This window comes from Colossoma macropomum, unplaced genomic scaffold (genome assembly GCF_904425465.1).
Source record: "Colossoma macropomum unplaced genomic scaffold, Colossoma_macropomum, whole genome shotgun sequence".
Classification (NCBI taxonomy): Eukaryota; Metazoa; Chordata; class Actinopteri; order Characiformes; family Serrasalmidae; genus Colossoma; species Colossoma macropomum.
Window position 1 is genome coordinate 479,543 of NW_023494796.1, and position 22,017 is coordinate 501,559.

The 22,017-nt window shown below is 40.0% G+C and overlaps 1 protein-coding gene across 1 annotated transcript; it reads right to left on the reverse strand.

The window, feature by feature from the left end:
- Positions 1-3,197: 3,197 nt before the first annotated feature.
- On the reverse strand, positions 3,198-22,017 carry vps37a (VPS37A subunit of ESCRT-I). Its single transcript, XM_036583561.1, has 13 exons — positions 21,759-22,017; positions 21,550-21,663; positions 18,231-18,305; positions 17,131-17,248; positions 16,923-17,023; positions 16,595-16,808; positions 15,724-15,794; positions 13,432-13,559; positions 11,435-11,493; positions 10,219-10,287; positions 7,352-7,495; positions 5,437-5,533; positions 3,198-3,703 (listed from the first exon to the last, which is right to left on the reverse strand). The coding sequence occupies exons 2-12, from the start codon at positions 21,660-21,662 to the stop codon at positions 5,453-5,455; spliced, it is 1,173 nt and encodes a 390-aa protein (XP_036439454.1). The 5' UTR covers position 21,663; positions 21,759-22,017; the 3' UTR covers positions 3,198-3,703; positions 5,437-5,452.

Consider the following 22,017-nt stretch of genomic DNA (forward strand, 5'->3'; position numbering starts at 1 on the left):
ATAAGGGAACTGCTGATCGCAGGTCAGACCAGACGCTACTCTGGGATCTCTGTGGAAACTGGTTTCACATGATCTCTTAATCAAAAATAAAACAGTGTGGTGTACATTCTGGAAAACTGGAAGTCAGGGTTGTACTCAGTAAATATTTGGGAAAATGCTGATCTGGGATCATCTTTCACATTTCAAGTGGTTTTTATTTATTTATTTATTTTTTTTACGCAATGTTTGCAAATGTATGGATGTATGGAAGCATTTTTTTTCCTGCCACTTAAAAAAATCCAGCACCTAATTATCAAATAATTTTTCATTATTAAGTGAAATGCTATACCATTATTTTGTGATGCTAAGACATCATTTTGAGTTGTCATGATTCTGAAAGGTTCACCAACCATTCAAGAAATTAATTCTTAAACCTCAGGCAGTTTTCATGAAGATTCTGACACTCACAGGTGTTCTCTTATTTGGGATCTGTTCTTATGTAAGAACAAAATCTACACACACTCAAGAGCACAAAGGTGTGAATAATTCTGCGGCTTAAAAACACGTCATGAATCTGACGTAGACTTTTTAGGACCTTTCTCACAAAGACATTTAAGAAAAAACTTGGAGAATGAGGCCGAATGTTTCTCAAATAGTAAAGCATCAAAATAATGATGTAGTATCTCAAAATAATTAGATAATGTCTCAAAATAATGACTTATTATCCCAAAACAATGATGTAGCATCTTAATGACTTAGTGTCCCAAAATAATGACTTAGCATCTCAAATGAATGACATCCTAAAATAATGATTTAGCATCTCAAATTATGGAAATAATGACTTAGCATCTCAAATGGCTTAATATCCCAATATAATGACTTGATATCTCAAATTAATGACTTAGCATCTCAAATTAATGACTTAGTATTCCAAAATAATGACTTAGCATCTCAAATTAATGACTTAGTATCCCAAATCATTGACTCAGTATGTTAATGCCACTGTATTTCAAAATAATGACTTAGCAATTCACTTAATAATGACAAAATAATGATGTACTGGATTTTTGTTTTATGTGGCGGGAATGGGCTTCCATACAAATGCCAGCTGCGCTTTACACCATGTTAAAATTTCATGATAAAGGGAGCAGTAGAAACGGTTCAGAATGGTCCAAAAGAAGTTAACAAACATTGTGCCGTCTCCTGTAGAGTTACCAGTTCTGGAGATATGAGGTTTTCTCAAATCAGCTACTATATACTCCAGAGAGCTGATTCCAGATTAACAGCTGATGTAAAGTAGCTTCTACTGATAAATTATTTCACCATATGAAATGTAGATGTGACTTGTGTGGCAGTCAGATATTGTTCTCAGCTGTTGACCACTGGACAAACATTTAGCACCTCTTCAGAGGAAACACTGCAGCAGGTTTCAGCTTTCACAGCGTAAAGTTGATCACAGACTTACAAAACAACAGAAAACCTGTAATAGACCAGAACACTTGTAATAGAAGCCAGTGGGCAGTTTCTGAATTGCATCAGCAAGATTCACGTGAAGCACGTCGTTCTGTAGAAGACTTTCAGGAATGTCAGTCAAAGGTATTTGTAAATGAATCTGTAAATCAGTACAATGGGACCATTCAGAGATGAGACTAGGTTTGGAAAGGGTAAAATGTATGTTAATAAGGGTTTTCACAGGCTCCACCTCATCGTCATGGATACTAGAAAACCACGCTTTTTTTTTACTGTGTTGCTCCAGTGTTTGAAAACTGGATAAAATTCAATAAGAACATATTTAGTCAGACCTTCTCCGGGTCTGTTTGGTCTTAAGTCGAGTGTTGTGAGGCTGTGATGGTTGTTGACAAACTCATATTCGTGAATTTTACCAACTGCCCTGTGGCTTTTATTACAAGTGAGTTTTGACAACAGGTTTTGAAGTTATTTTCCAAGTACTGGAAAACACTGAAATCATATAATGTACAGCAATCAGCCGTAACACTAGAACTGCCTCATTTCTACACTCATTCATTTTATCAGCTCCACTGACCACATAGGAGCACTTTGTAGTTCTACAATTACAGACTGTAGCTGATCTGTTTCTCTGCATACTTCGTTACCCTGTTCTTCAGTGGTCAGGACCCCCACAGAGCAGGTTTAATTTGGGTGGTGGATCATTCTCAGCACTGCAGTGACACTGAAGTAGTGGTGGTGTGTTAGTGTGGGTTGTGCTGGTGAGAGTGGATCAGACATAGCAGTCCCAACCCCCCCCCCGCCACTTCAAAAAAGATGGGACACTTATCCAAACGCACACGTCCAAACCCGAGATCTTCAACGCTTCTCCCGGAAAGCCACCGTCAAACACACCTGAATTCATTTCATTAACTTTCTTAAACATACTGAGTTAGAAAACTTGAATATTGAGCTCCAAATTCCTGAATCTGTCAGAAAAGTCTCTTGGTCTGTGAAAAGGAGTGCAGATACACTGTAAATTCCAAGATCAGATGTACTGAAGTGGTGGAAAGAGGATGTGTTCAAAACCTGCCTCACTCTGTCCATACAAAGGAAAACGTCTAGCAAGCCTGGCTGAACTTTGGCTGGGCAGCCTCATGCACTCTGAGCCTAGAAGACTTCACACTGTCAACCAAGAAGAGACAACAAATTACTGACCTAAATAATAGAAAGACACTTTTCTATTGCATTATTTACGTTCTCAGTTGATCGCTGGGATCGGTTTGAGTTTGTTAGTAAACGTGGTCGTTTTGCTGGCTGTTATAACTTTTCCGATGGATCCAAAAGAATAAATGGTAACTTTAGCTTGGGAAATAATTAATAAACAAGGCTAACTGTATTTAGAGTGTCCTAAATCTATTGTATATGCAGAAAATGGGTCGAAAAACATTTAAGATCACTCACATTGAGATGCTGTGTGAATACAGGCCCCGAGTTCTGCTTATCTGCCCTAGAACCATTCAAGAATTCCCAACTGTTAGAGAACTGTGAAATGTACTAATGTCAGTGTCTTGGTCGCTTCAGTAAGCTGTGATGTGTTTAGTAGACTCACCTCCAGAGTTCATACCTCTCCTTTAGATGATCTTCAGTACACGTTCCTTGTTGCCCCAATAAAAACTCAATCATCAGTAAATTCATATGTTGCTTCTTCATATTGGCTCAGAAGAAAGCTTCCCACTTACTCCCACACAAGATCCGACAACCCAACAGACTGATTATTCTAAATGTTTTTATTAATCTATCAAATTAAATAAACATATAATACAATGTCTGATTATAATAAAGCCTATTATCAACATTATTAAATACAGTATTCTTTTTTCGTTTTTGGGAAGTATCTGGCAGCATCTTCGTATTCAAATTCGTCTTCAAGTGCGTAGAAGGCCCACCCTAAAAGAAACCCACCCTCAATAGATACTGCGTACTAACAGGAGCTTGAAAGGCTGTCTAGTTCAGAGAACGCATCTCCCCTCTGTTGACTACTGTCACACAGGGCAAATCTACAGTCTAGAACGTCACAGGAGTTAGAGAACGAAAGCCAACGTGAACTTCGGTCCTGGAAGTCCTGGCGTCAGCTTACATGAGCGATTTCTTCACTGTCATGCGGCCTGAAGGTTCTAGGACTCCAGATCGAGAGTTCCTAGGCTTTGCTCTGTCTGGCAGTAGGGCTTGGGGTGCTTGTGCAGCAGACCGTTCTGCTGGAGGACCATCCCCAAACCTGGAAGCAAAACAATTAGCATTATGCACCAGTACAAAGACCAAAACAAGCACCAGTTTAGCACTAAAGAATGAAGTTCCTTCTTGCTTGAGCAGTAATCTAAATTTTTTTGCAAACAAGTAGAATTCAAATTTTTCATAAGTGACCAAAATCACACACTAAGAGCACTAATCGAATAATATTTCCTGCTAAAAGTAATATTTTGGCAATAAATCAAATCTACACAGTTTTCCTCTTTCCCCAAATGTAACTGATCATCTATAAACAGAAAATGGATTTAATAGCTTAAAGAATCCATATCTTACAATTTTCTTTTCATTTTTTTTTCCATCCGAGGTCCACTTTTGACATTTGTGTGAGTTTATGTAGCAAAAACAGTCACAATTCTTTTCTACTTGATCATTTCCCAAACTCTCTTTATCTCTTACAATTAAACAGGCTGTTTTTGTTACTGTCCCTTTAAGACCGATTATGTAAATGACCTTGATTCTGATTGGTTGTCCTGCACTGTGCTTTATTCAGAAAGCAGTCTGAGCTCAAACACCCTTTATAATGGAGTGAGTGGGCAGGGGCGGATACGTGTAAATGTGTTAGCTTTCATGATCTCACAAAAACAAACTGAATTTAAAATAGACGTAAAGCCGGAATTTTTACCGTTTTTATAGATTTTGGAGACGTATAGATCTCCACAAAAGCAGATCTTACTAATAGTTTGAGGTATGTGATGATTTATGCATGCAGTTAACACTGATATGCTAATTGGTGGAGTAGTCATGGGCAGTCGTGGGCTGGAGGTTAGGGAAACAGCCCTGTGACCGGAAGGTCGCCGATTCGATCCCCTGCGCCGACAGTATGTGACTGATGTGCCCTTGAGCAAGGCACCTAACCCCCAACTGCTCCCCGGGTTTTACGGATAGGGCTTCCCACCGCACTGGGCAAGTGTGCTCACTGCCCCCTAGTGTGTGTGCATTCACTAGTGTGTATGTGGTGTTTCACTGCACGGATGGGTCAAACGCGGAGGTGAAATCTCATTGGGGGACTAATAAGGGTCACTTAATAACAATAAGTGTCCACTACTTTTTAGTAGCGTTCAGATGGTGGAGCGCATTCCACAAAGAATTCCTGAACCACGAGGAATCTGCCTGTGACAAGTTTTGCGAAGCGGAGAAGAAGCAGAGTGGATCTTTATGGACAGTGTTTCTGGCAGGACACGTTACATTAAATACTCAGAAGAAACAGGCACTTACTGCGCTTCTTTTTGGGGGGAGAAAGACGAGGCCAGTGTAATGCCAGTGAAATAATATTTACTTTCGCGCTGAATCCTGAAAGCGAATAAAAATTTCCAACTGCCTTGCGTTTGCTCTGGTTCAGTTTTACTCTTTTTTGATTGGTTACCTCATGAAAAGTGACACATAATGAGCGAAGGTGTTCTGAAAAACACTTTCCACATTGGAATGACTGTGGTCACGTCCTGCCGTAGAATAAAATGGGCTTTTGGTTGGAATGCACTCCGCCGCCTGTACGCAGTCTTAGCCACATTAGCTTCGTAGCTCCAGTGTAAAACTAAAGAAGCAAACTTCAGACACCACGCATGTATTTGCTAATGGACTACATTTGGGGTAAGAGGGGTGGGAGAAATTGTGTAACTTTTATGCCAAACTATTACTTTAATAAGCCTTTTCAATGAGGAATTATGAATATAGACCCAAAAAAAGGAGTAAAATAATCCTCACCAGTTGCAGGCCAGCTCTAGTGTGTGCTGGGGAACTGTCCATGAGTGTTGATGGCCTGCTGAAGCTTTTCTTCTTTAGCTCTTCTGCTGTGGCAGAGCTATGATAGCAGAGGAAACACAGGCTGAATTCAGTTCAACATGCCAACAGACGTATATAACGCACAAACACAATGAAAACTGCCATGATGTATTTTGCTGTGATTTATAAAAGAGATCCTGAAATCTGATTGGCTGAACCGCATTTGAAGCCATTGTAAAATACACACTCCAACCGCCTCAGAGCAACTGAACTGAACTGAAGTGAACCCGGTTTTGTTTAAACTGAGGGGCTCACAGCTTATTCTCTTAACTAGAACTAGGCTGACCAGCTAGCTAACAGGCTAAAAGAGCTAACAACTCCATCATTAATATCACAGTCTTGAATTAAACTTACAGTACTTACAGTATGATTTAAAACTGCAATATAAAAGACTAAATAATGTCACTTGAATGGTTTACACACTTCAAATGTTTGTGTTTCAGTCAGAAGTAGCGTCAAACCCAGGCTGAATCCCAAACAGCTCCGTACTCCCTGAATAGTGTGCTAGCTAAGGAGCTTGTTAAATTCTGGCTTCTACAGCCAAACAGTGCACTTTATGAGGAGCATGGATGCCCCAAATGATTTTTATGACTTTTTTTTTTGGATTTTTACCCAATTTTCTCCCCAGTTTAGTCATTTCCAATTCCACCCGCTAGTTAGGACTCCCTCAATCACACGATACTACCAACGCCCGGAGGGTGAAGGCTAGTACAGGCTTCCTCCGTGACCTGTGAAGCGCCACCGCATCTTTTCAAACTGCCACTCGTGTAACGTCATTGGACAGCCGAACGTGCTTGGAGGAAGCCAACGCTTAGACGGTTGCGTCACTCGGGAGCCCCTTTATGACTATTTTCAATGACTATTTCTATATTCTGCACTGTCGAGGTGCAGGATCCAGTATTTAAATTCCTATGTAGCACACTATGTAGGGAGCAAGGAGCCATTTGGGATTCAGCCCCAGCGTGAGAAGAGGGGCGCAACTGGACTGGTGCTATACAAGACTTGCGGTGGTAATTTTATGATTTAAAGTAGTTCTAAAAGCGAAGGTTTTTGCATTAAACAGTGCTGTGTTATCATATGTTCACTGTTATAGGACAAAAAGTTAAGAAGTTCATGAAATGACCGCAATATACACTGATGGGCGACCAAACGTTCTCCTCATTCAAAAGTCCATGGCTGCTTGGCAATGATAACACTCTCTAAAGAAACAACTTCTCTTGGTGGATTACTTATGTTCATTATTATTAATATTGACTTAAAATACATATATTTCGCATCGCGCCATGCCTAAGAACACCCTTCCCCGTGATACAATTACAGTAACGCACGGCCACGTGCGGCTTATTGCTTTGATATCCACGATATGTCCAAAAGTTTGTAGACACCACCATTTTCTTCTGAAACTGAGGGTAATGATATGGGGTTTGTCCCCCTTTGCTGCAGTAACAACCTCTACTCTTCTAGACAGGCTTTGCACTAGATGTTGGAACATTGCTATGAGGATTTGACTGCATTCAGAGAAGAGAGCTTTAGTGAGGTCAGGTACTGATGTTGGATGGTCAGTTCTGGGTCCCTCCAACTCATCCCAAAGGTACTGGATGGAGCTCCATCACTCCAGAGAAAGCAGCTGGGCTGCTCCACAGCCCAATGCTGGGGGGCTTTATACCCCTCTAGCTTCTAGTGTGGCTGCTTTTCTATGGGGATTATACAAACCGTGCGCACTGATTAACACCTGTATCAGCAATTATTGCATCTTAAAGTAGCTGCATTCACTCGTTAGAACTGCTGTCTGGATACTTTTGGACATACAGTGCATGTGCAGTTCTCACTGCAGTACCGTTCTCTTCTCCATGAAGCTGGTGAGAAAGTCATCGATGTCGGTCTTTCCTTCCAGAAAGCTCTCGGCCGTCTCCTCCGACTCCTCTTCAGCCTGATGGGCTGCGACCTTTAACCTGGCCTGGAGGGCGCTCAGGCTGCAGCTCTGATGGAGGAAAGGGAGACGAGTAAACCGTTTATTCTGCTTAATTAAGGGCTGCAACTACGTTAGTGTCGGTCAGCTCAGCTGCCTTTCTGCCTCATAGGCTTCAGCTGTGAAACAGCGCTTTGTGAAGAGTCAGTCAGCTGATACTGAACGAGGTGAACTGATAAAGGAAACTGGGAATCGTCTCTCTCTCCTCGATCAATCCCTTTCTCTCTACTTCTCTCTTCTCGTTTGATTCTTTTTTCTTTCCATTTCTTCTCTCTCATCCTCCTTGATCCTTCTCTCGCTTTCTCTCCTCTCCGTTTCCAACCTCCTCTCTCTTTCTCACTAGATCCCCTTTTCTCTCTCCCTCTCTCCTTGCTAGATCTCTCTCTCTCCTTCTTACTGTTCTCTCTCCTTTCCGCCCTCTATCTCGTTCTCTCTCCTCTCTCTCCTCTCCCATCCTTCTTTTTCTATTTTTCTCTCTCTCCCCTCTCACTACCTTTCTGTCTCTATGACTCTCTCTCCCTATTTTTGTCTCTTTATTTTCTCTTTCCCTACAGGCCTCTCCCTCATTCTCTCCTCTCTCTCTCTCTGTCTTTTTCTCTATTTTCTTTTTCTCTCTCCTTCCCTCTCCCTCCTCTATCTCTCTCTCTGTCTTTTTCTCTATTTTTTATTCTCCCTCTCCCTACTCCTCTCTCTCTCTCTCTCTCTGTCTTTTTCTCTCTCCTTCCCTCTCCCTCCTCTTTCTATCTTTCTCTCTCCATCTTTTTCTCTATTCTCTTTTTCTCCCTCCTCCTCCCTCCTCGTTCTATCTCTTGGTCTCTCTATCTCTCTCCCCCTCTCTTTTTCTCTATTTTCTTTTTCTCTCTCTCCCTCCTCTTTCTATCTCTCTATCTCTCTCTCTCCCTCCATCTTTCTCTCTATCTTTTTCTCCCTCTCCCTCTTTCTATCTCTTGGTCTCAGGGTTGATGGAGGGCTCGCTCTTGACTGGAGGAGGAGTGGTTATGGGGTCATTAGCGTATGCTAATTAGCGTTAATTTTCAGGGAGTGATCTGCAGTGCAGTTCATAAGTAACTGGACAGTGACAGTTTCTGTTTTTTGAATTACAGCGACCTGGACAATAAACCGATCCTGATCAGTTAACTTCAGCCCATCCTGTTTCTCTCCGTGTCTTGATTTGTTTCAGTTTCTTACTTTTCTTACTCTTTAATGTTCTTTCTATTCTCCATTATTGTGATTATTATTCTATAGACAGACGGAGCTCTATCTGTACTCTACACAGACTGTTTTGGTTCAGATAAAATGACTTAATAGCGACTTCAGAACAAAAGCCAGTCAAATTCAGAGGAGACGCAGCCTTAGGAGAAGCCCCACCCACTTTACTCTGATACGACCCATCCAGGTGTTATTACTAATCAGTGACTGTGGTTTCCATGAAAGACTGCAAATGAGAGAAGCTCAGAAGGTGTTTTTAGGATACTGACACAGTCACACCCTCAGCTAAGGAGCTGAATCACACTTATTACAGTGGAGACTGGGAAGACAATGTTTTAGGCAGGACTATTTCACAGGAACCTGGGGCCGTATTCCAGAAACCTCCTGTCTGTCTGTCTTAACTTAAGATCCGACAGGTCAAGATAGGATTTTACACAAATTCATATTACAGAAGCAAATCTGATCTTAATTTAGGAATCTTATCTTACAGCATCTTTTCTTATCTCAAGTTAGGAAATCTCAACTTACTCGATTGAAACTGACAATCATCTATCATGTCTGTTACCTAGCAACCGACCATACGTGCACAGCTGAAACGTAAACACAATCAAGTTAGTTAGCCGGACAGCTAACGTTAGCTACCGTTACTGGTGTAAAAAAATAGGTCAAACAAAACTAAAGCGCAACAAACTGAAAGTTTATAATATTGTGTCAGCGCTTTGTGCTGTTTATCAGAGCGTCGCCGCCCCACAGTTTCAGTTTCAGTTTCCTAAACGCTTTAGCCGAGCGCGCTAACGTCACTCCTCCTAATAAACAGACACACGTTCAGCTCTGTCTCCTCATTATTCACCACCTTCACTGTAATATTTTATCTGACAAGTTTTCATCAACAGTAACACACAAAGGTAATAAGGGGGCACGGTGGAGATCGAGTCTGCAGTGTCTGGGGCTTTTAAACGCTGTTAGAAAAAAAAAAACAAGTCACAGCACAGTTTTCAGTGTAGAAATATGTAACGTCTTTATGCTACTTATGCCGCCTGTCACTGCATAAAACAATAGTAACAGACAGTTAAAACAGAAGTTGAGACGCTCTGGGGTTTATCTTAAAGGTAAGAAAATATTTAGGATATTTTGGCAGCTTAGAATGTCTGTAATACTGTTTTCTGTTATCTGGAAATAAGATAAGATTACAGATTTAGGAACAGTTGTTCTGTAATGACTTATGTTCTAAGTTCAGTCATAACTGAAGCTGCCATGACAACAAAGCAGGTAAGACATGATCTTAAGAATTTTCTGTAACATGGCCCCTGTAAAACAAGACCAGCCAAGCTTCTACTTTCAGTGTCTGTTCCTGGTCAAGCTTAGTTCTCACTTCCTCGTCCAAAGAATGATAGCTTGTAAAAGAGAAAGTGTGCTGCTGTGTGAAGTTCTGTGAAAAAGAAAGTACATCTGTCCACGAGTGAGTGGAGCGATACAGGAACAAAAAGTCTGCATGTGACCACGGCAGCACGTTGGGAGTATCGTACCTCACTGAGCTCGTGCTGTCTCTGCATCTTCGTCTGGAACGCCAACTTCATTTGGGTCAGCTGCTCATACTGCACAGAAACACGACACGAAATAACAGACGCAGTAAGACCACCTTTATAAAGGGGCAGTGAATGGTTTAAAATGAGTTTATAAATGAATTAGGTCATAAATGCTTTACAAACCATGGTTTATTATAACACATAAATAAAGGGCAACAGTGACCTGTCAACTGCCAAATAACGAGCCAAGATTACTACCCATTATTACTTAAACCAGGGGTCGGAGGCTTTTCTCAAACTTACGGGTGGGGGTGGTCTTCTGCAAGGGGAAAATGTCCCCCATATCTTTTTCAACATACACCGATCAGGCATAACATCATGACCACCTCCTTGTTTCTACGCTCATTGTCCATTTTATCAGCTCCACTTACTATATAGGTGCACTTTGTAGTTCTACAGTTACAGACTGTAGTCCATCTGTTTCTCTGATACTTTGTTAGCCCCCTTTTACCCTGTTCTTCAGTGGTCAGGACCCCCATGGACCCTCACAGAGCAGGTACTATTTGGGTGGTGGATCATTCTCAGCACTGCAGTAACACTGACGTGGTGGTGGTGTGTTAGTGTGTGTTGCGCTGGTCTGAGTGGATCAGACACAGCAGTGCTGCTGGAGTTTTTACACACCTCAGTGTCACTGCTGGACTGAGAATAGTCCACCAACCAAAAATATCCAGCCAACAGCGTCCTGTGGGCAGCGTCCTGTGACCGCTGATGAAGGACTAGAGGATGACCAACACAAACTGTGCAGCAGCAGATGAGCTATCGTCTCTGACTTTACATCTACAAGGTGGACTGACAAGGTAGGAGTGTCTAATAGAGTGGACAGTGAGTGGACACAGTGTTTAAAAACTCCATTAGCCTGATTGGAGGAGGAATGGTTATGGGTTCATTAGCATATGCTAATTAGCTTTAATTTTCAGGGAGATATAATAGGCCACTGCTGTCCTTTTCTTTATGTGCTACACCTGCCTATTCATGACATTTACGGTGTTTATGACCCATTTAACACTCATTACGAAACTCATTTTATTAACATTATTCATGAATACTTAATAACTTTATAACACTCAAAAAATAAGCACTGTATTTTACTGCAGGAATGACAGACAAATTCCATTATTATTATAAGAAAGGCGTGTTTCTGTAAGTCTGGACTCACTTTGAACAGGATTTCTTGTCTTTTACCCTCCAGCTGAGGCTCGAGCTGCAGGTTTTTTTCTGCACAAACACAAAGATCAGATTTAAAACTGAGTTAACAGCAGTGGTGTATAGTAACAAAGTACAGGTACTTCATCATGTATTTTTAAGCACTTCTTCAAGTATCTGTCCTTTATTAAGTTGGCTTGACAAGGGATGCAGTATTATTCGATTCAGTATTATTTCAATGCAGGATGAGGGAGGAATTCTAAACAATGCCTCAAGAAAATGAATGAAACGTTACACCACTAATGCTAACGTCATCAGAAATACATGGAAAAGTCATTAAATTTAAATGGAAGATTACAGAAAAACAAGAACTGTCTTTTAAATTATGTGATAATTGTCTAATATGGTCAGGGACACAAAATAACAAGGTTAAAAAGTCACTTCGGTTTCAGGCTGACTTTAGATTTTGACTTTAGATCAACTTTTGTGTCTCCTATACACTCAGAAAAGATGGCTCTCCAAGGATTCTGTAGTAATGAAAACGGTTCCATAAAGAAGCAGAAACACTCAAAGATCAATTTGCAAGACAGATGTTCTTTGCATCGTGAAAAGGTCTTTCAGACTGATGGAGAATGTGTTCCGGTCCTGAAATCTGATTGGCTGAGCCGTGTTCGAAGCCGTTGTAAAATCCACAATACACCACGGCTGTTACGCCTCACCGCAACTGAACTCTGCACCACTGAAAAACCCTTCTGCTGTTAATGAATAATCTTTGACTCTAATGCTGCTCGCACGGAGCACCGAGTGCACTGATGAAGTAAGAACCCATTTTTTGTTTAAACTGAGGGGCTGGCGACTTATGTTCTTATCTAGAACTCAGCTGGTCAGCTAGCTAACAGGCTAAAAGATAGCAAACATGCTAAACAACTCCAACATTAATATCACAGGCTTGAATTAAAGCACTCACAATGTGATTCACTGAAAAGCGGCAATATAAAAGACTAAAGAATGTCACCTGAATGTCTCACACACTTCAAATATCCGTGCGTGTCAGAAATCGCATCAAACCCAGGCTGAGTCCCAAACGGCTCCGTACTCCCTAGATAAATAGTCAGCTGTGTAACATTAAGTTTAGAAATTCTGGCTTCTGCTGTCAGATTCTGCACTGTCTGTCGAGTCTGAATGTGGATGAATCCCAAATGAACACTTTTAGCGATATTTTGCATTGTTTGCATTGTTGGGCTGCAGGTCAGTATTGAGATTCAGCCCCAGCGTGAGAAAAGTGGCGTCGTCAGACTGACAGAAGACTCACGGTGGTGATTTGGTGACCAGAAAGTGCTTATAAACTGAAAGCGTTTGTATTAAACAGAAAAAAGTTTTAAAAATCATGAAACGTCTGCAGTTTAATTTACAGTGACTGGCGACTGAACGTTCTTCTCCTCATTCAGTGGTCAATGGTTGATTAGCAAATGATACCGTACTCTAAAGGAACTACATTTCTTGGCGGAATACTTGTTTATGTTGGTTATTATTAATAATAAGTTAACTAATTATCTAAAACATTGTGTATTTTAATGTATTTTATGTTGGCTGCCGTTTTATAAAAGCAATAAGCCACTCGAGGCCGTGGGTTACTGTGATTTTATCATGGGGAAGGGAGTTTTACTCCGCTTCGTGTCATGCCTAACAACACCCTTCCCTGTGATAAAATTGCAGTAATCCACGGCCTCGAGTGGCTTACTGCTTTAATATAGCACATTTTTGAAAAGGGTTCAGTAAAGCACCGAAAAGGGTTTTCTACTGCTACAATATCAAGCTTGTAACAACAGTAGATCCCTTTTCAGTGCTTTATAGAACACTTTCCAAAAATGTTCTGTATAGAACCATGTAAAGAGCTCTTTGAGGGTTCATGGTTCTGTTCAGAACCACTGTCTTTACTAAAGGACCCTGGAAGAACTCTTTTTTAAGAGTGCAGTAAACTCCAGAATGATACAAACTATCTTCACTTACTGGCCAAAGCAACGATACTGTTGACCAAATCTTCTTTATCGGAGGAGATCTGCTTGAGTTGGGGCAGAGAGGCGAAGAACTCTAGCAGAACATCATCATTTTCATTCATATCCTTCAGCTGAGACACGCTGCAGGGAGACAGGGGCGCAAACATAAACAGGCCAGATTAGCACAGTGTTTATTTAACAAAGCAGAACCCATCACTAAAACATCAGCACGACTTGGGTTGGCTTTACACAGTGAACCCTTCATGTAACATCAATTGCTTGAAACTTACATGAAACTAAATTGCACTTGAGTTGCATAACGTTCAGCTTCCTGCAACTCATTTGAAACAGTTGCAAGTGTCTCAACCTCATGAAACAGCACACAAACAGCACACTTTAAAACGTCTACTGAATCAACAGACAAGAAAATAAAACGTGTTTATCGTCTTGTTGATAAGGCGATGCTGTGTGTGTAGCTGTTAATGTGCAGACAAATTATGTTGCAGGCAACTCACAACATGCAATTAGTTGCAAGGAAGTTTTACCATGTTCAAAAGCCTGGAACCACTGTCTTCAGTACTAAAAAAAAAAAATTGTTGCAGATGCACGAGTAAAATAATTCTAAAACTACTGCTCTATAACTTAACAGGTTTCAACAAACTTATAGAAGCTATAAAAGTGTAGAAAAAATGTAGAAATGTTAGATGTGTTGTGAACCATGAACAGGGCTCTGTTTGAAAAGTGGTGATCAAAGCTCTAACTTCTCAAGACATCACAATCACTATTACTACTGATCATTTAATAAGCTTTAGACTGAATTACTGAATAAAACATCTTAAATTTGCACTGTGTACGTTTTGGGGATTTGGAGACCTCTCTGGTGGAAATGCGTTACTGCATGGAGGGTGTGGAAGAACATTTTGTAGTGTGGGTTGTGCTTCAGACTCACTTCCCCGAATGGATGAATCAGATTGTGAGAGCACTGAAAGATTATTGGCAGAGAACTCAGCCAAAACTGGTCCTCTGAGGACGTGAGTGAACTATCTACTGTTGTCAATAATTCATCAGTATAATGTTGACTTTAAGATCAGTTAAGACCTAAACATCCAGCTGGACCTTCTTTCTAAGGCTATGCGGTGACGTTAATACATGTGAACGCATCGATACCAACACTGGTATCGGGTATCGATCCGATAACATGCTCACTTGTACTAGAAGCATGCATATAGACAAATCCTGCAAATTAATGAATAGCCTAAATGAAGTAGAACGATCACTAAAATATACATGTAAACAGTATAAAGTGATAACAGTAAAACAGTTAAAACGAATAAAGTCATTCTTGACCTGGGGCCGATTTTTTCCACGTGCCTCACGCATCACGCAGCTAAATATACTGAAATAAGCCATGAAAATAAATAAAAATTAATCAGAAGACCGTATAAAAAGGTTAAAAGACAACTTTTATGTCATTCAGGCTTGAAACTTTTTCCTAATCAGAAGTCAGGATGCTGTCCAGGATAAAAAATATACCGTGTATTTTTATAAATTATATTTTTATTAAGCAGAGTGACTGAAGTGACCATCTATCCGTCTGAAAACAAGAAAGTCTGTATAACTTTCTCGCTGCTCCGCAGCTCAAACGCTGTACGTATGGAAGGCCAGTGCGTTCAAGCTGTAGAGCTTGCGCTGCCGCTTCACTCACGCCACGCAGAGGCAGAATGTGTTAGAGAGGCCTTAGAGAGACAGCGCAGCCTTCATCTGACGGCCACAACTGCCCAGCAAAACACCAAAAAAACGCTCTGTGGTTTAATTCCTGCTTTGTGTTTACTGGGAATAAATGGCGTTTGGTGAAGTTACTTCACAGTGAGCCTGATGACCACGACTGCCGTGTTATTTCAGCAGAGGATAATGGACTTGTGATTAGACTGTGTCAGATATCGGATGTGTGCGGGACTGCGCGGGCGGGCAGCGAGAGAAATGATTCAGATTTTCTGCGGGAGTGGAATGAAATCGGGCGGGAGCAGGGCTGAAAAAACAGTCCCACGCAGAGCTCTACTTTACTGGGCAACTCGCAGCAGCGCACACTCCCTATATTTTAGCGTAATACTACTTCTTTACATTGTAACAAATAAATCTTACATGGTGAGGCTTTTAAACACCTTCTGGTGTTCAGCTTATAGTATCTCAACCTACACTGTAAAAGTTATTACTAAACAAAATCAAATAATATGACAAGTGATTCATTCTGAACCTGTGTTAAAAACAGAAATAAATAAATGACACAAGCCACAATTTTCCTTACCTCATCTCAGACAGTTCAGGAAACGATTCTGGGATTTCGGGCATCTTGTACATGTGCCCGTTTAGCCCCGTCTGAAAAGAACAGAAAGATCTGGAGTAAGTGTTGACTCAGCAGATGAATGAGAACTGTACTACTACTACTAATGAGACCGTACCATGTTTTTTGGTCAATTTTTTAGAGATAACGGTACATAATACAGTGTCAACATAAACACGTAATTAAGTCTATTAAAGATCACTGACCAAAACTATCATAAAACAATGTCTCAGACATCTCAGGCAGTGTATTCATGATCAATTCATGTAATCATTTCCTGTGAAGGACCTTTTAGAGATATCAAACTCTTCAGACGTCTAGTTCCCATCACCACCACTTGTTCATTATAACAAATAGTATAAAAACAAAGTCTATAATACTTTACAATACCCTGCTGACACCTCTCCACAACTTCTGTCCTCAGTATTGTAATTTATTATCCTTTTTTGCACATTGAATTATATTTTTGCTGAATTTCTCCTGAAATTACTACTTCAGAGATGCAAGGTTTTGTTCTGACAGCGACAACATGTTAAAAGAGTACAATTAAGATTTTCTCAAAACTATCGTAAAACAGCGTCTCAGACATCAGGCAACGTATTCATCACCATTTCATATAACTTTCTGTGAAGGAGCTTTTAAAGGTGGACGTCTGGTTCCTATCACCCCCACTGTGAACAGTTCTGACTCGGTAACTTTCTCCACAGTGGAGAACTTCACGTTAAACAAGTCCGAATGACTGTTTGCATTTAATTACGGAGACATTTTGAAAAATCTCTGGAATTAACCATATTATGTACGTTCAGGATTAAGAGACCCCTGTGCAGGTCTGTACCTGTGAGTCAGAGGTGGGCACAGGTAGCGGAAGGTCCGTGATGAGCCCGTAAGCTGGTACGGGTGGGCGTGGCTGGGGCGGCTGAAGCTCCACCCCCTGGGAGGGCGGCACAGGGGCGGGAACCATGGGCCGCTGGCTGTCCTGCGCCGGGAAGGCAGGGACGAAATGGAAGTTCTGGGTGGGGTAGGGGGGCATCGCAGACGGCTTGTACATGCTAGAATAAAGCATCGTGAAAGAGAAACGCAGCAAAAAATACTATAAACATTGAGAAAACTCACATAAATGTCCACACATTAAGGTCTGTACACTTCAGTTCACGGCTACTCACAAGGGGAACGAGGGCGCGCCGGGCATTAGAACTGGTGGACTCTTCCAGAACTCATCCAGCAAGCTCTGGATTACTTTTCCGAGATCGGAGTGCATTCCAAACTGAAGAAACAACACAGATAATACAGCATTAAGAAATCCCTCCATTCATTTCATACAGCATCATGCAATTCATGTGACAAATCATCCCAGAGGAGTAAAAGACATACGTTAGTAATGAGGGGGCTGGTGACCATGGTACCATTGTTACTGTCCACTAAATGATGACCCACAGGCGGATACACTGTGACCACAGGCTTTTCTTGAGGGAACTGTGGTGGAAGCAAACTACACAGAGAGGAAGAAAGGCACAAGTTACAACAGAACATAAATACTTCTACATGCTTATTTATATACTTACATACATTTACATACTTTATTTCAGTACCATTATATCGCTGTTATTATATCGCTGGTAACTTTACAGGAGAAGGACAAAACACACTTGACTCTTAATGTAAGTCAATGGAACCAGACCTCTTTCCAAGTCATTTTAGGTCATTTCTTTTAGTCCATCCCTCATGAAATTTACACATAAAGATAACAGATATTTTCAAATTATGTCAAAAACTGAAAAATCTATCTCAGGATAGATCTTACTGCATATTTTTGTATATCCCTAGTTGTATATATGCCTATAGACAGGTTTTTTTGTATATATTCTTCTTTTAATATTGTATCACCCTTGTTAATATAACTGTCTGGTGTAGTTGCTACTGGCTGGTAACTTTCCTTTGGGATCAATAAAGTATCTATCTATCTGTCAGTCTGTCTCTCTGTCTGTCTCTCTGTCTATCTATCTATATCTACATATATATCTGTCTATCTATCTATCTATCTATATCTATATATATATATATATATATATACACACACACACACACACACACATATATATATGTATATATATACATATATATACGTTGTCTGTACCTATCTATCTCTATTCATGCAGACGTAAACATCATTAAGTATTAGTGCTGTCGAAGCTAATATTCAGTTACTAACACCACACTTTTTAATGCTTTTTCCTTGTTTGACCCTTTGAATCAGTCACAGTCATGCAGGTTGAAGCCCGGCTGCAGTGCGCTGTGTGTTGCTGATATAATCTAGAGTTGTTTCCAGCTGCTGCTGTGGTGAATTTGTTTATCACTGGACTACATCAAGTCCAGTTTACTACGTACGTTTATGTTTTAGCTTTTACTGTATCCTCAAACTGATTCGGTTGATAAAATATTTGATTATTTTGAAATATTTCACATGTACTCACATGTTGACGCTGATGGTCGAATTGTTGACCGTGAAAGGAATTCTGTACTCCACATCTTTCTGGATCTCTGCAATACTGGAGCAAACATTTCATATGTCAGTCATCACATATACAGACAGACACAAACTACTAGAGGACTGCCATCACTTCTCACAGTCTTACCATTTATAATTACATTATTTTTTAATCCCAATGATTCAAAAAAGTCTACATAATTAAACAATTCGTATTTCAGATGTTCAAACTAAACGACTCAGCTGTAAAGTCACTCAGAGGCGTTTAAATTGTTCACAGTCTGAATACAGTGGCGGTGATAGGAACCAGATGTCTGAAGAGGTTAACGCCTCTAAAAGCTCCCTCACAGAAAGTTATTACATGAAACGGTTATGAATTCACTGCCTGATGTCTGAGACACTGTTTTATGAGACATTTTACAAAATCTCTTTGGCTTAAAATCTATTTTTCAAAAAATCCAGTCTTGGTGGATGGGTTGTGAGGCCAAGACTTGTGTAGGTTTACTGGTGGTTTTGGATAGTAAATAAAATGTCTATATTTGTGTTGCAGTCGTGGCGACCCCCGGTTCCTATCAACCATTTCACACCAAACCACTCTGAATGACTCTGTTTATACAAATAGTGGTTAAATTATTCTTAAGTATTGAAAAGTTGGTGGAATTTCCCTTTAAGCCTGCAATGCTTTTGGGAAAGTGAGTGACAAATGCTCACCAGTTCCAGGCTGTTTCAGGGTTTTCCTAGATTTAAGCAACACTCAACTTATGAACGTATGACCAGTATGTCCAAAGCTGAGGCCCTTCAGGAGTCTGGACTCCTCTGATGACAAAACACAGTCCTAATCTAAATAACTGCATGCGCACTGTCCTAAAACACTAACACGTTAGTTAGCAAGCTGAACTTTTAAGGGGGAATTCCACTGTTTTATTTTTTTAAACTTCTGCATAATTCAGTTTGAGATGCCTTAAATTTACCGATACACAGAATTCAGTGGCACCTTAAATTTACTACCTTAAACCCACTGCCACCTTAAATTTACTCATACCTTAAATTCACTGCCACTTTAAATTCAGTGCTGCCTTGAATCCACCTCTGCATAATTTGAGATCATTATTATGAGATACTAAGTCAATATTATGAGACACTAAATCACGGATATATTAAGTCATAGTTATGATACTGAATCTCATGGGATACTAAGTCATAATATGAGATAATGAATCATTATTATGAGATACTAAGTCAATATTATGAGACACTAAATCCCTGATATATTAAGTCATAGTTATGATATTAGTATCTCATAATCATGACATCTAAGTCATAATATGAGGTAGTAAATCATTATTATGAGATACTAAGTCAATATTATGAGACACTAAATCACTATGATATATTAAGTCATAGTTTTAATATTAAATCTCATAATTATGAGACACTAAGTCATAATTTGAGATAGTAAATCATTATTATGAGATACTAAGTCAATATTATACTAAATCAGTGGAACAGTACTGCCTTAAATCCACTTCTGCTTTAAATTTACTGCCACCTTAAATTCAATGCTACCTTAAATTTACTGAAGCCTTAAATTTACTGCCACCTTAAACTTACTGATACCTTAAATTCACTTTCATTTGTGTAAGTTAGTGGCTGGGATGTAAACAGAGTCATTCAGAGTGGTTTGGTGTGAAATGGTTGATTGTAGCGACTCAGGTTTCTTTACAGTGGTGGTGATAGGAACCAGGGGTCCCGATGTCTACAATGCAAATATAATAATACATTGGCATAATACATTCTGACTCTGTAAGTTTCTCTAGTACAAAGTATTTTACGCCAAAGCACTCAGAATGATTTTGTAGAAACACTAAACATTTAATTATCCAGAAATTAAAAAAAGATAACAGATAACAGATAACAATCAAGCCTAATAATCTCTGCAGCTAAACTCCTAAATTAAAACTTGTCTTTAGGTCTGACATATAAAAGCCCATTTCAGCCACTGGAAAAAAATATATACCCATTTAGTAAGTCATAATAATGAGATGGTTTTCCACAATAATGACACAGCATCTCATAACAATGATTTGTTTTCTCAAATTATGACATAGTATCTCATAATAATGAAATTCAATCTCATAATAATGACTTAATTTATCACAGTGATTTAATGCCTCATAACAACTTACTGTCTCATAATTATGACTTAGCATCTCATAATAACAAGATTTAATCTCATAATTATGGCTTACCATGTCACACTTATCTCACAATAATAAAGATTCAATCTTATAATTATGACTATATATATTATAATAATGACTTTGCCCCTCATTATTCTGTCACTATTATGACTTGGTATCTCAAAATTATGACTTACTTTCTCTTAACAATGGGATTGAATCACATAACTATGACTTAATATATCATAGTGATTTAGTGTTTCATAGTAGTGACTTAGTATCTCATAATAATGACTTACTATCTCAAATTATGACTGAATATCATAATTATGATTTAACATATCAGTGATTTTGTCTAACATTGACTTAGTATCTCATAATAATGATTTACTATCTCGAATTATGACTTAGTATCTCAAAATTTATGTATACACACACACACATTATATATATATATATATATATATATACACATACACACATTATATCATATACATCATATATATGTATATACATACACACACAAGATACATTTATAGTATAACATCAACATAATAAAATGTATATAACACCATAGTGTGTCATAATGATGACTTACTTTCTCATAATGACTTAATATCTCATAATTGTGAGGAAATGTTCTCGTTATTAAGGGACATTCAGTCATTACTTGTCGTTCCTACGTAAACTTTCTCTTTATCCTGCATTACTAAAAGGCTATATATTTTTTCCAGTGGCGGAAAAAAGACTCCCGCAGGTCTGACCCGCCTCAGGCAGCTGGTTTAAGAAGGGATTGTGAGCTTTTACTCGGCATCTCGGTACAAACAGTGCAGAACTAATACTTTAATCTGAGGAACACGGTTGGTAACGCGGCATTCTGAGACAGCCAGCAGGGTTAGCCGGCTGCTAGTTAGTCAGCACTTTCTACAACGCTCCTCTCCTGTTTTCACCAGCGCCGTCTCGGTACGAAATCGATGTCAACACTGCTGTTATAACAAATCAGACACGGCTGAGCAAAGGAGGCGAAGTAACGCTGCCGAAAACGGCGTTTCCCCCCGGTGTTTACTTACTTAGCCAGCGAGCTAACGCTAGCTGAGGCTAACCAAAACAACCCCCGAGCCTCACCTGGAGTGAGCGGCTCTGAGGGACTCGACCTGCCGCTGCCTCTGTTTCTGTAAGCTGTTCAGAGGAGGGGGGATCGCTCCAGAGCCCTTGGAGGGGGGAAAAATCCAGTTCATCCTGAAATGAGAGAGAGAAATGAAGTTAAAACGCCAGAAATCGTCCTTAGAGGCGCTGAGCAGCTAAGCTAAGCTAGCAGTCCGTGGTTTAGTTACCTCGCATCTGACGACTGATTATTAGCAGCGCTCCCTGACCGACATGATCACATCACACAAGAGGAGAAAATACGGCGCTTATAACAGCTCAAAGGCGAGTAATGACGCCGAGGAGAAAGTCGGTGGCCCTCAGAGTTGAGCTACAGCGCCTGGAGCTGAAGTAAACACGCAGAAGATCCAGAAAAGCCGAGACGGAGGAGGTGAACTCGTCACCGCGTGCTGCGTAGAGAGCGTGTGGAGAGGAGAGCGGCCACTCAGC

What these genes read in the sequence shown, in the direction of transcription:
- vps37a (XM_036583561.1), bottom strand. Translation starts at nt 21,662, where the DNA reads ATGAACTGGATTTTTCCCCCCTCCAAGGGCTCTGGAGCGATCCCCCCT. An exon ending in GACAAGAAATCCTGTTCAAA is followed by an intron (nt 10,288 to 11,434) that starts GTGAGTCCAGAC and finishes GTTTCTGTGCAG; the next exon opens with TATGAGCAGCTGACCCAAAT. An exon ending in GACAGCACGAGCTCAGTGAG is followed by an intron (nt 7,496 to 10,218) that starts GTACGATACTCC and finishes TTCCTCCATCAG; the next exon opens with AGCTGCAGCCTGAGCGCCCT.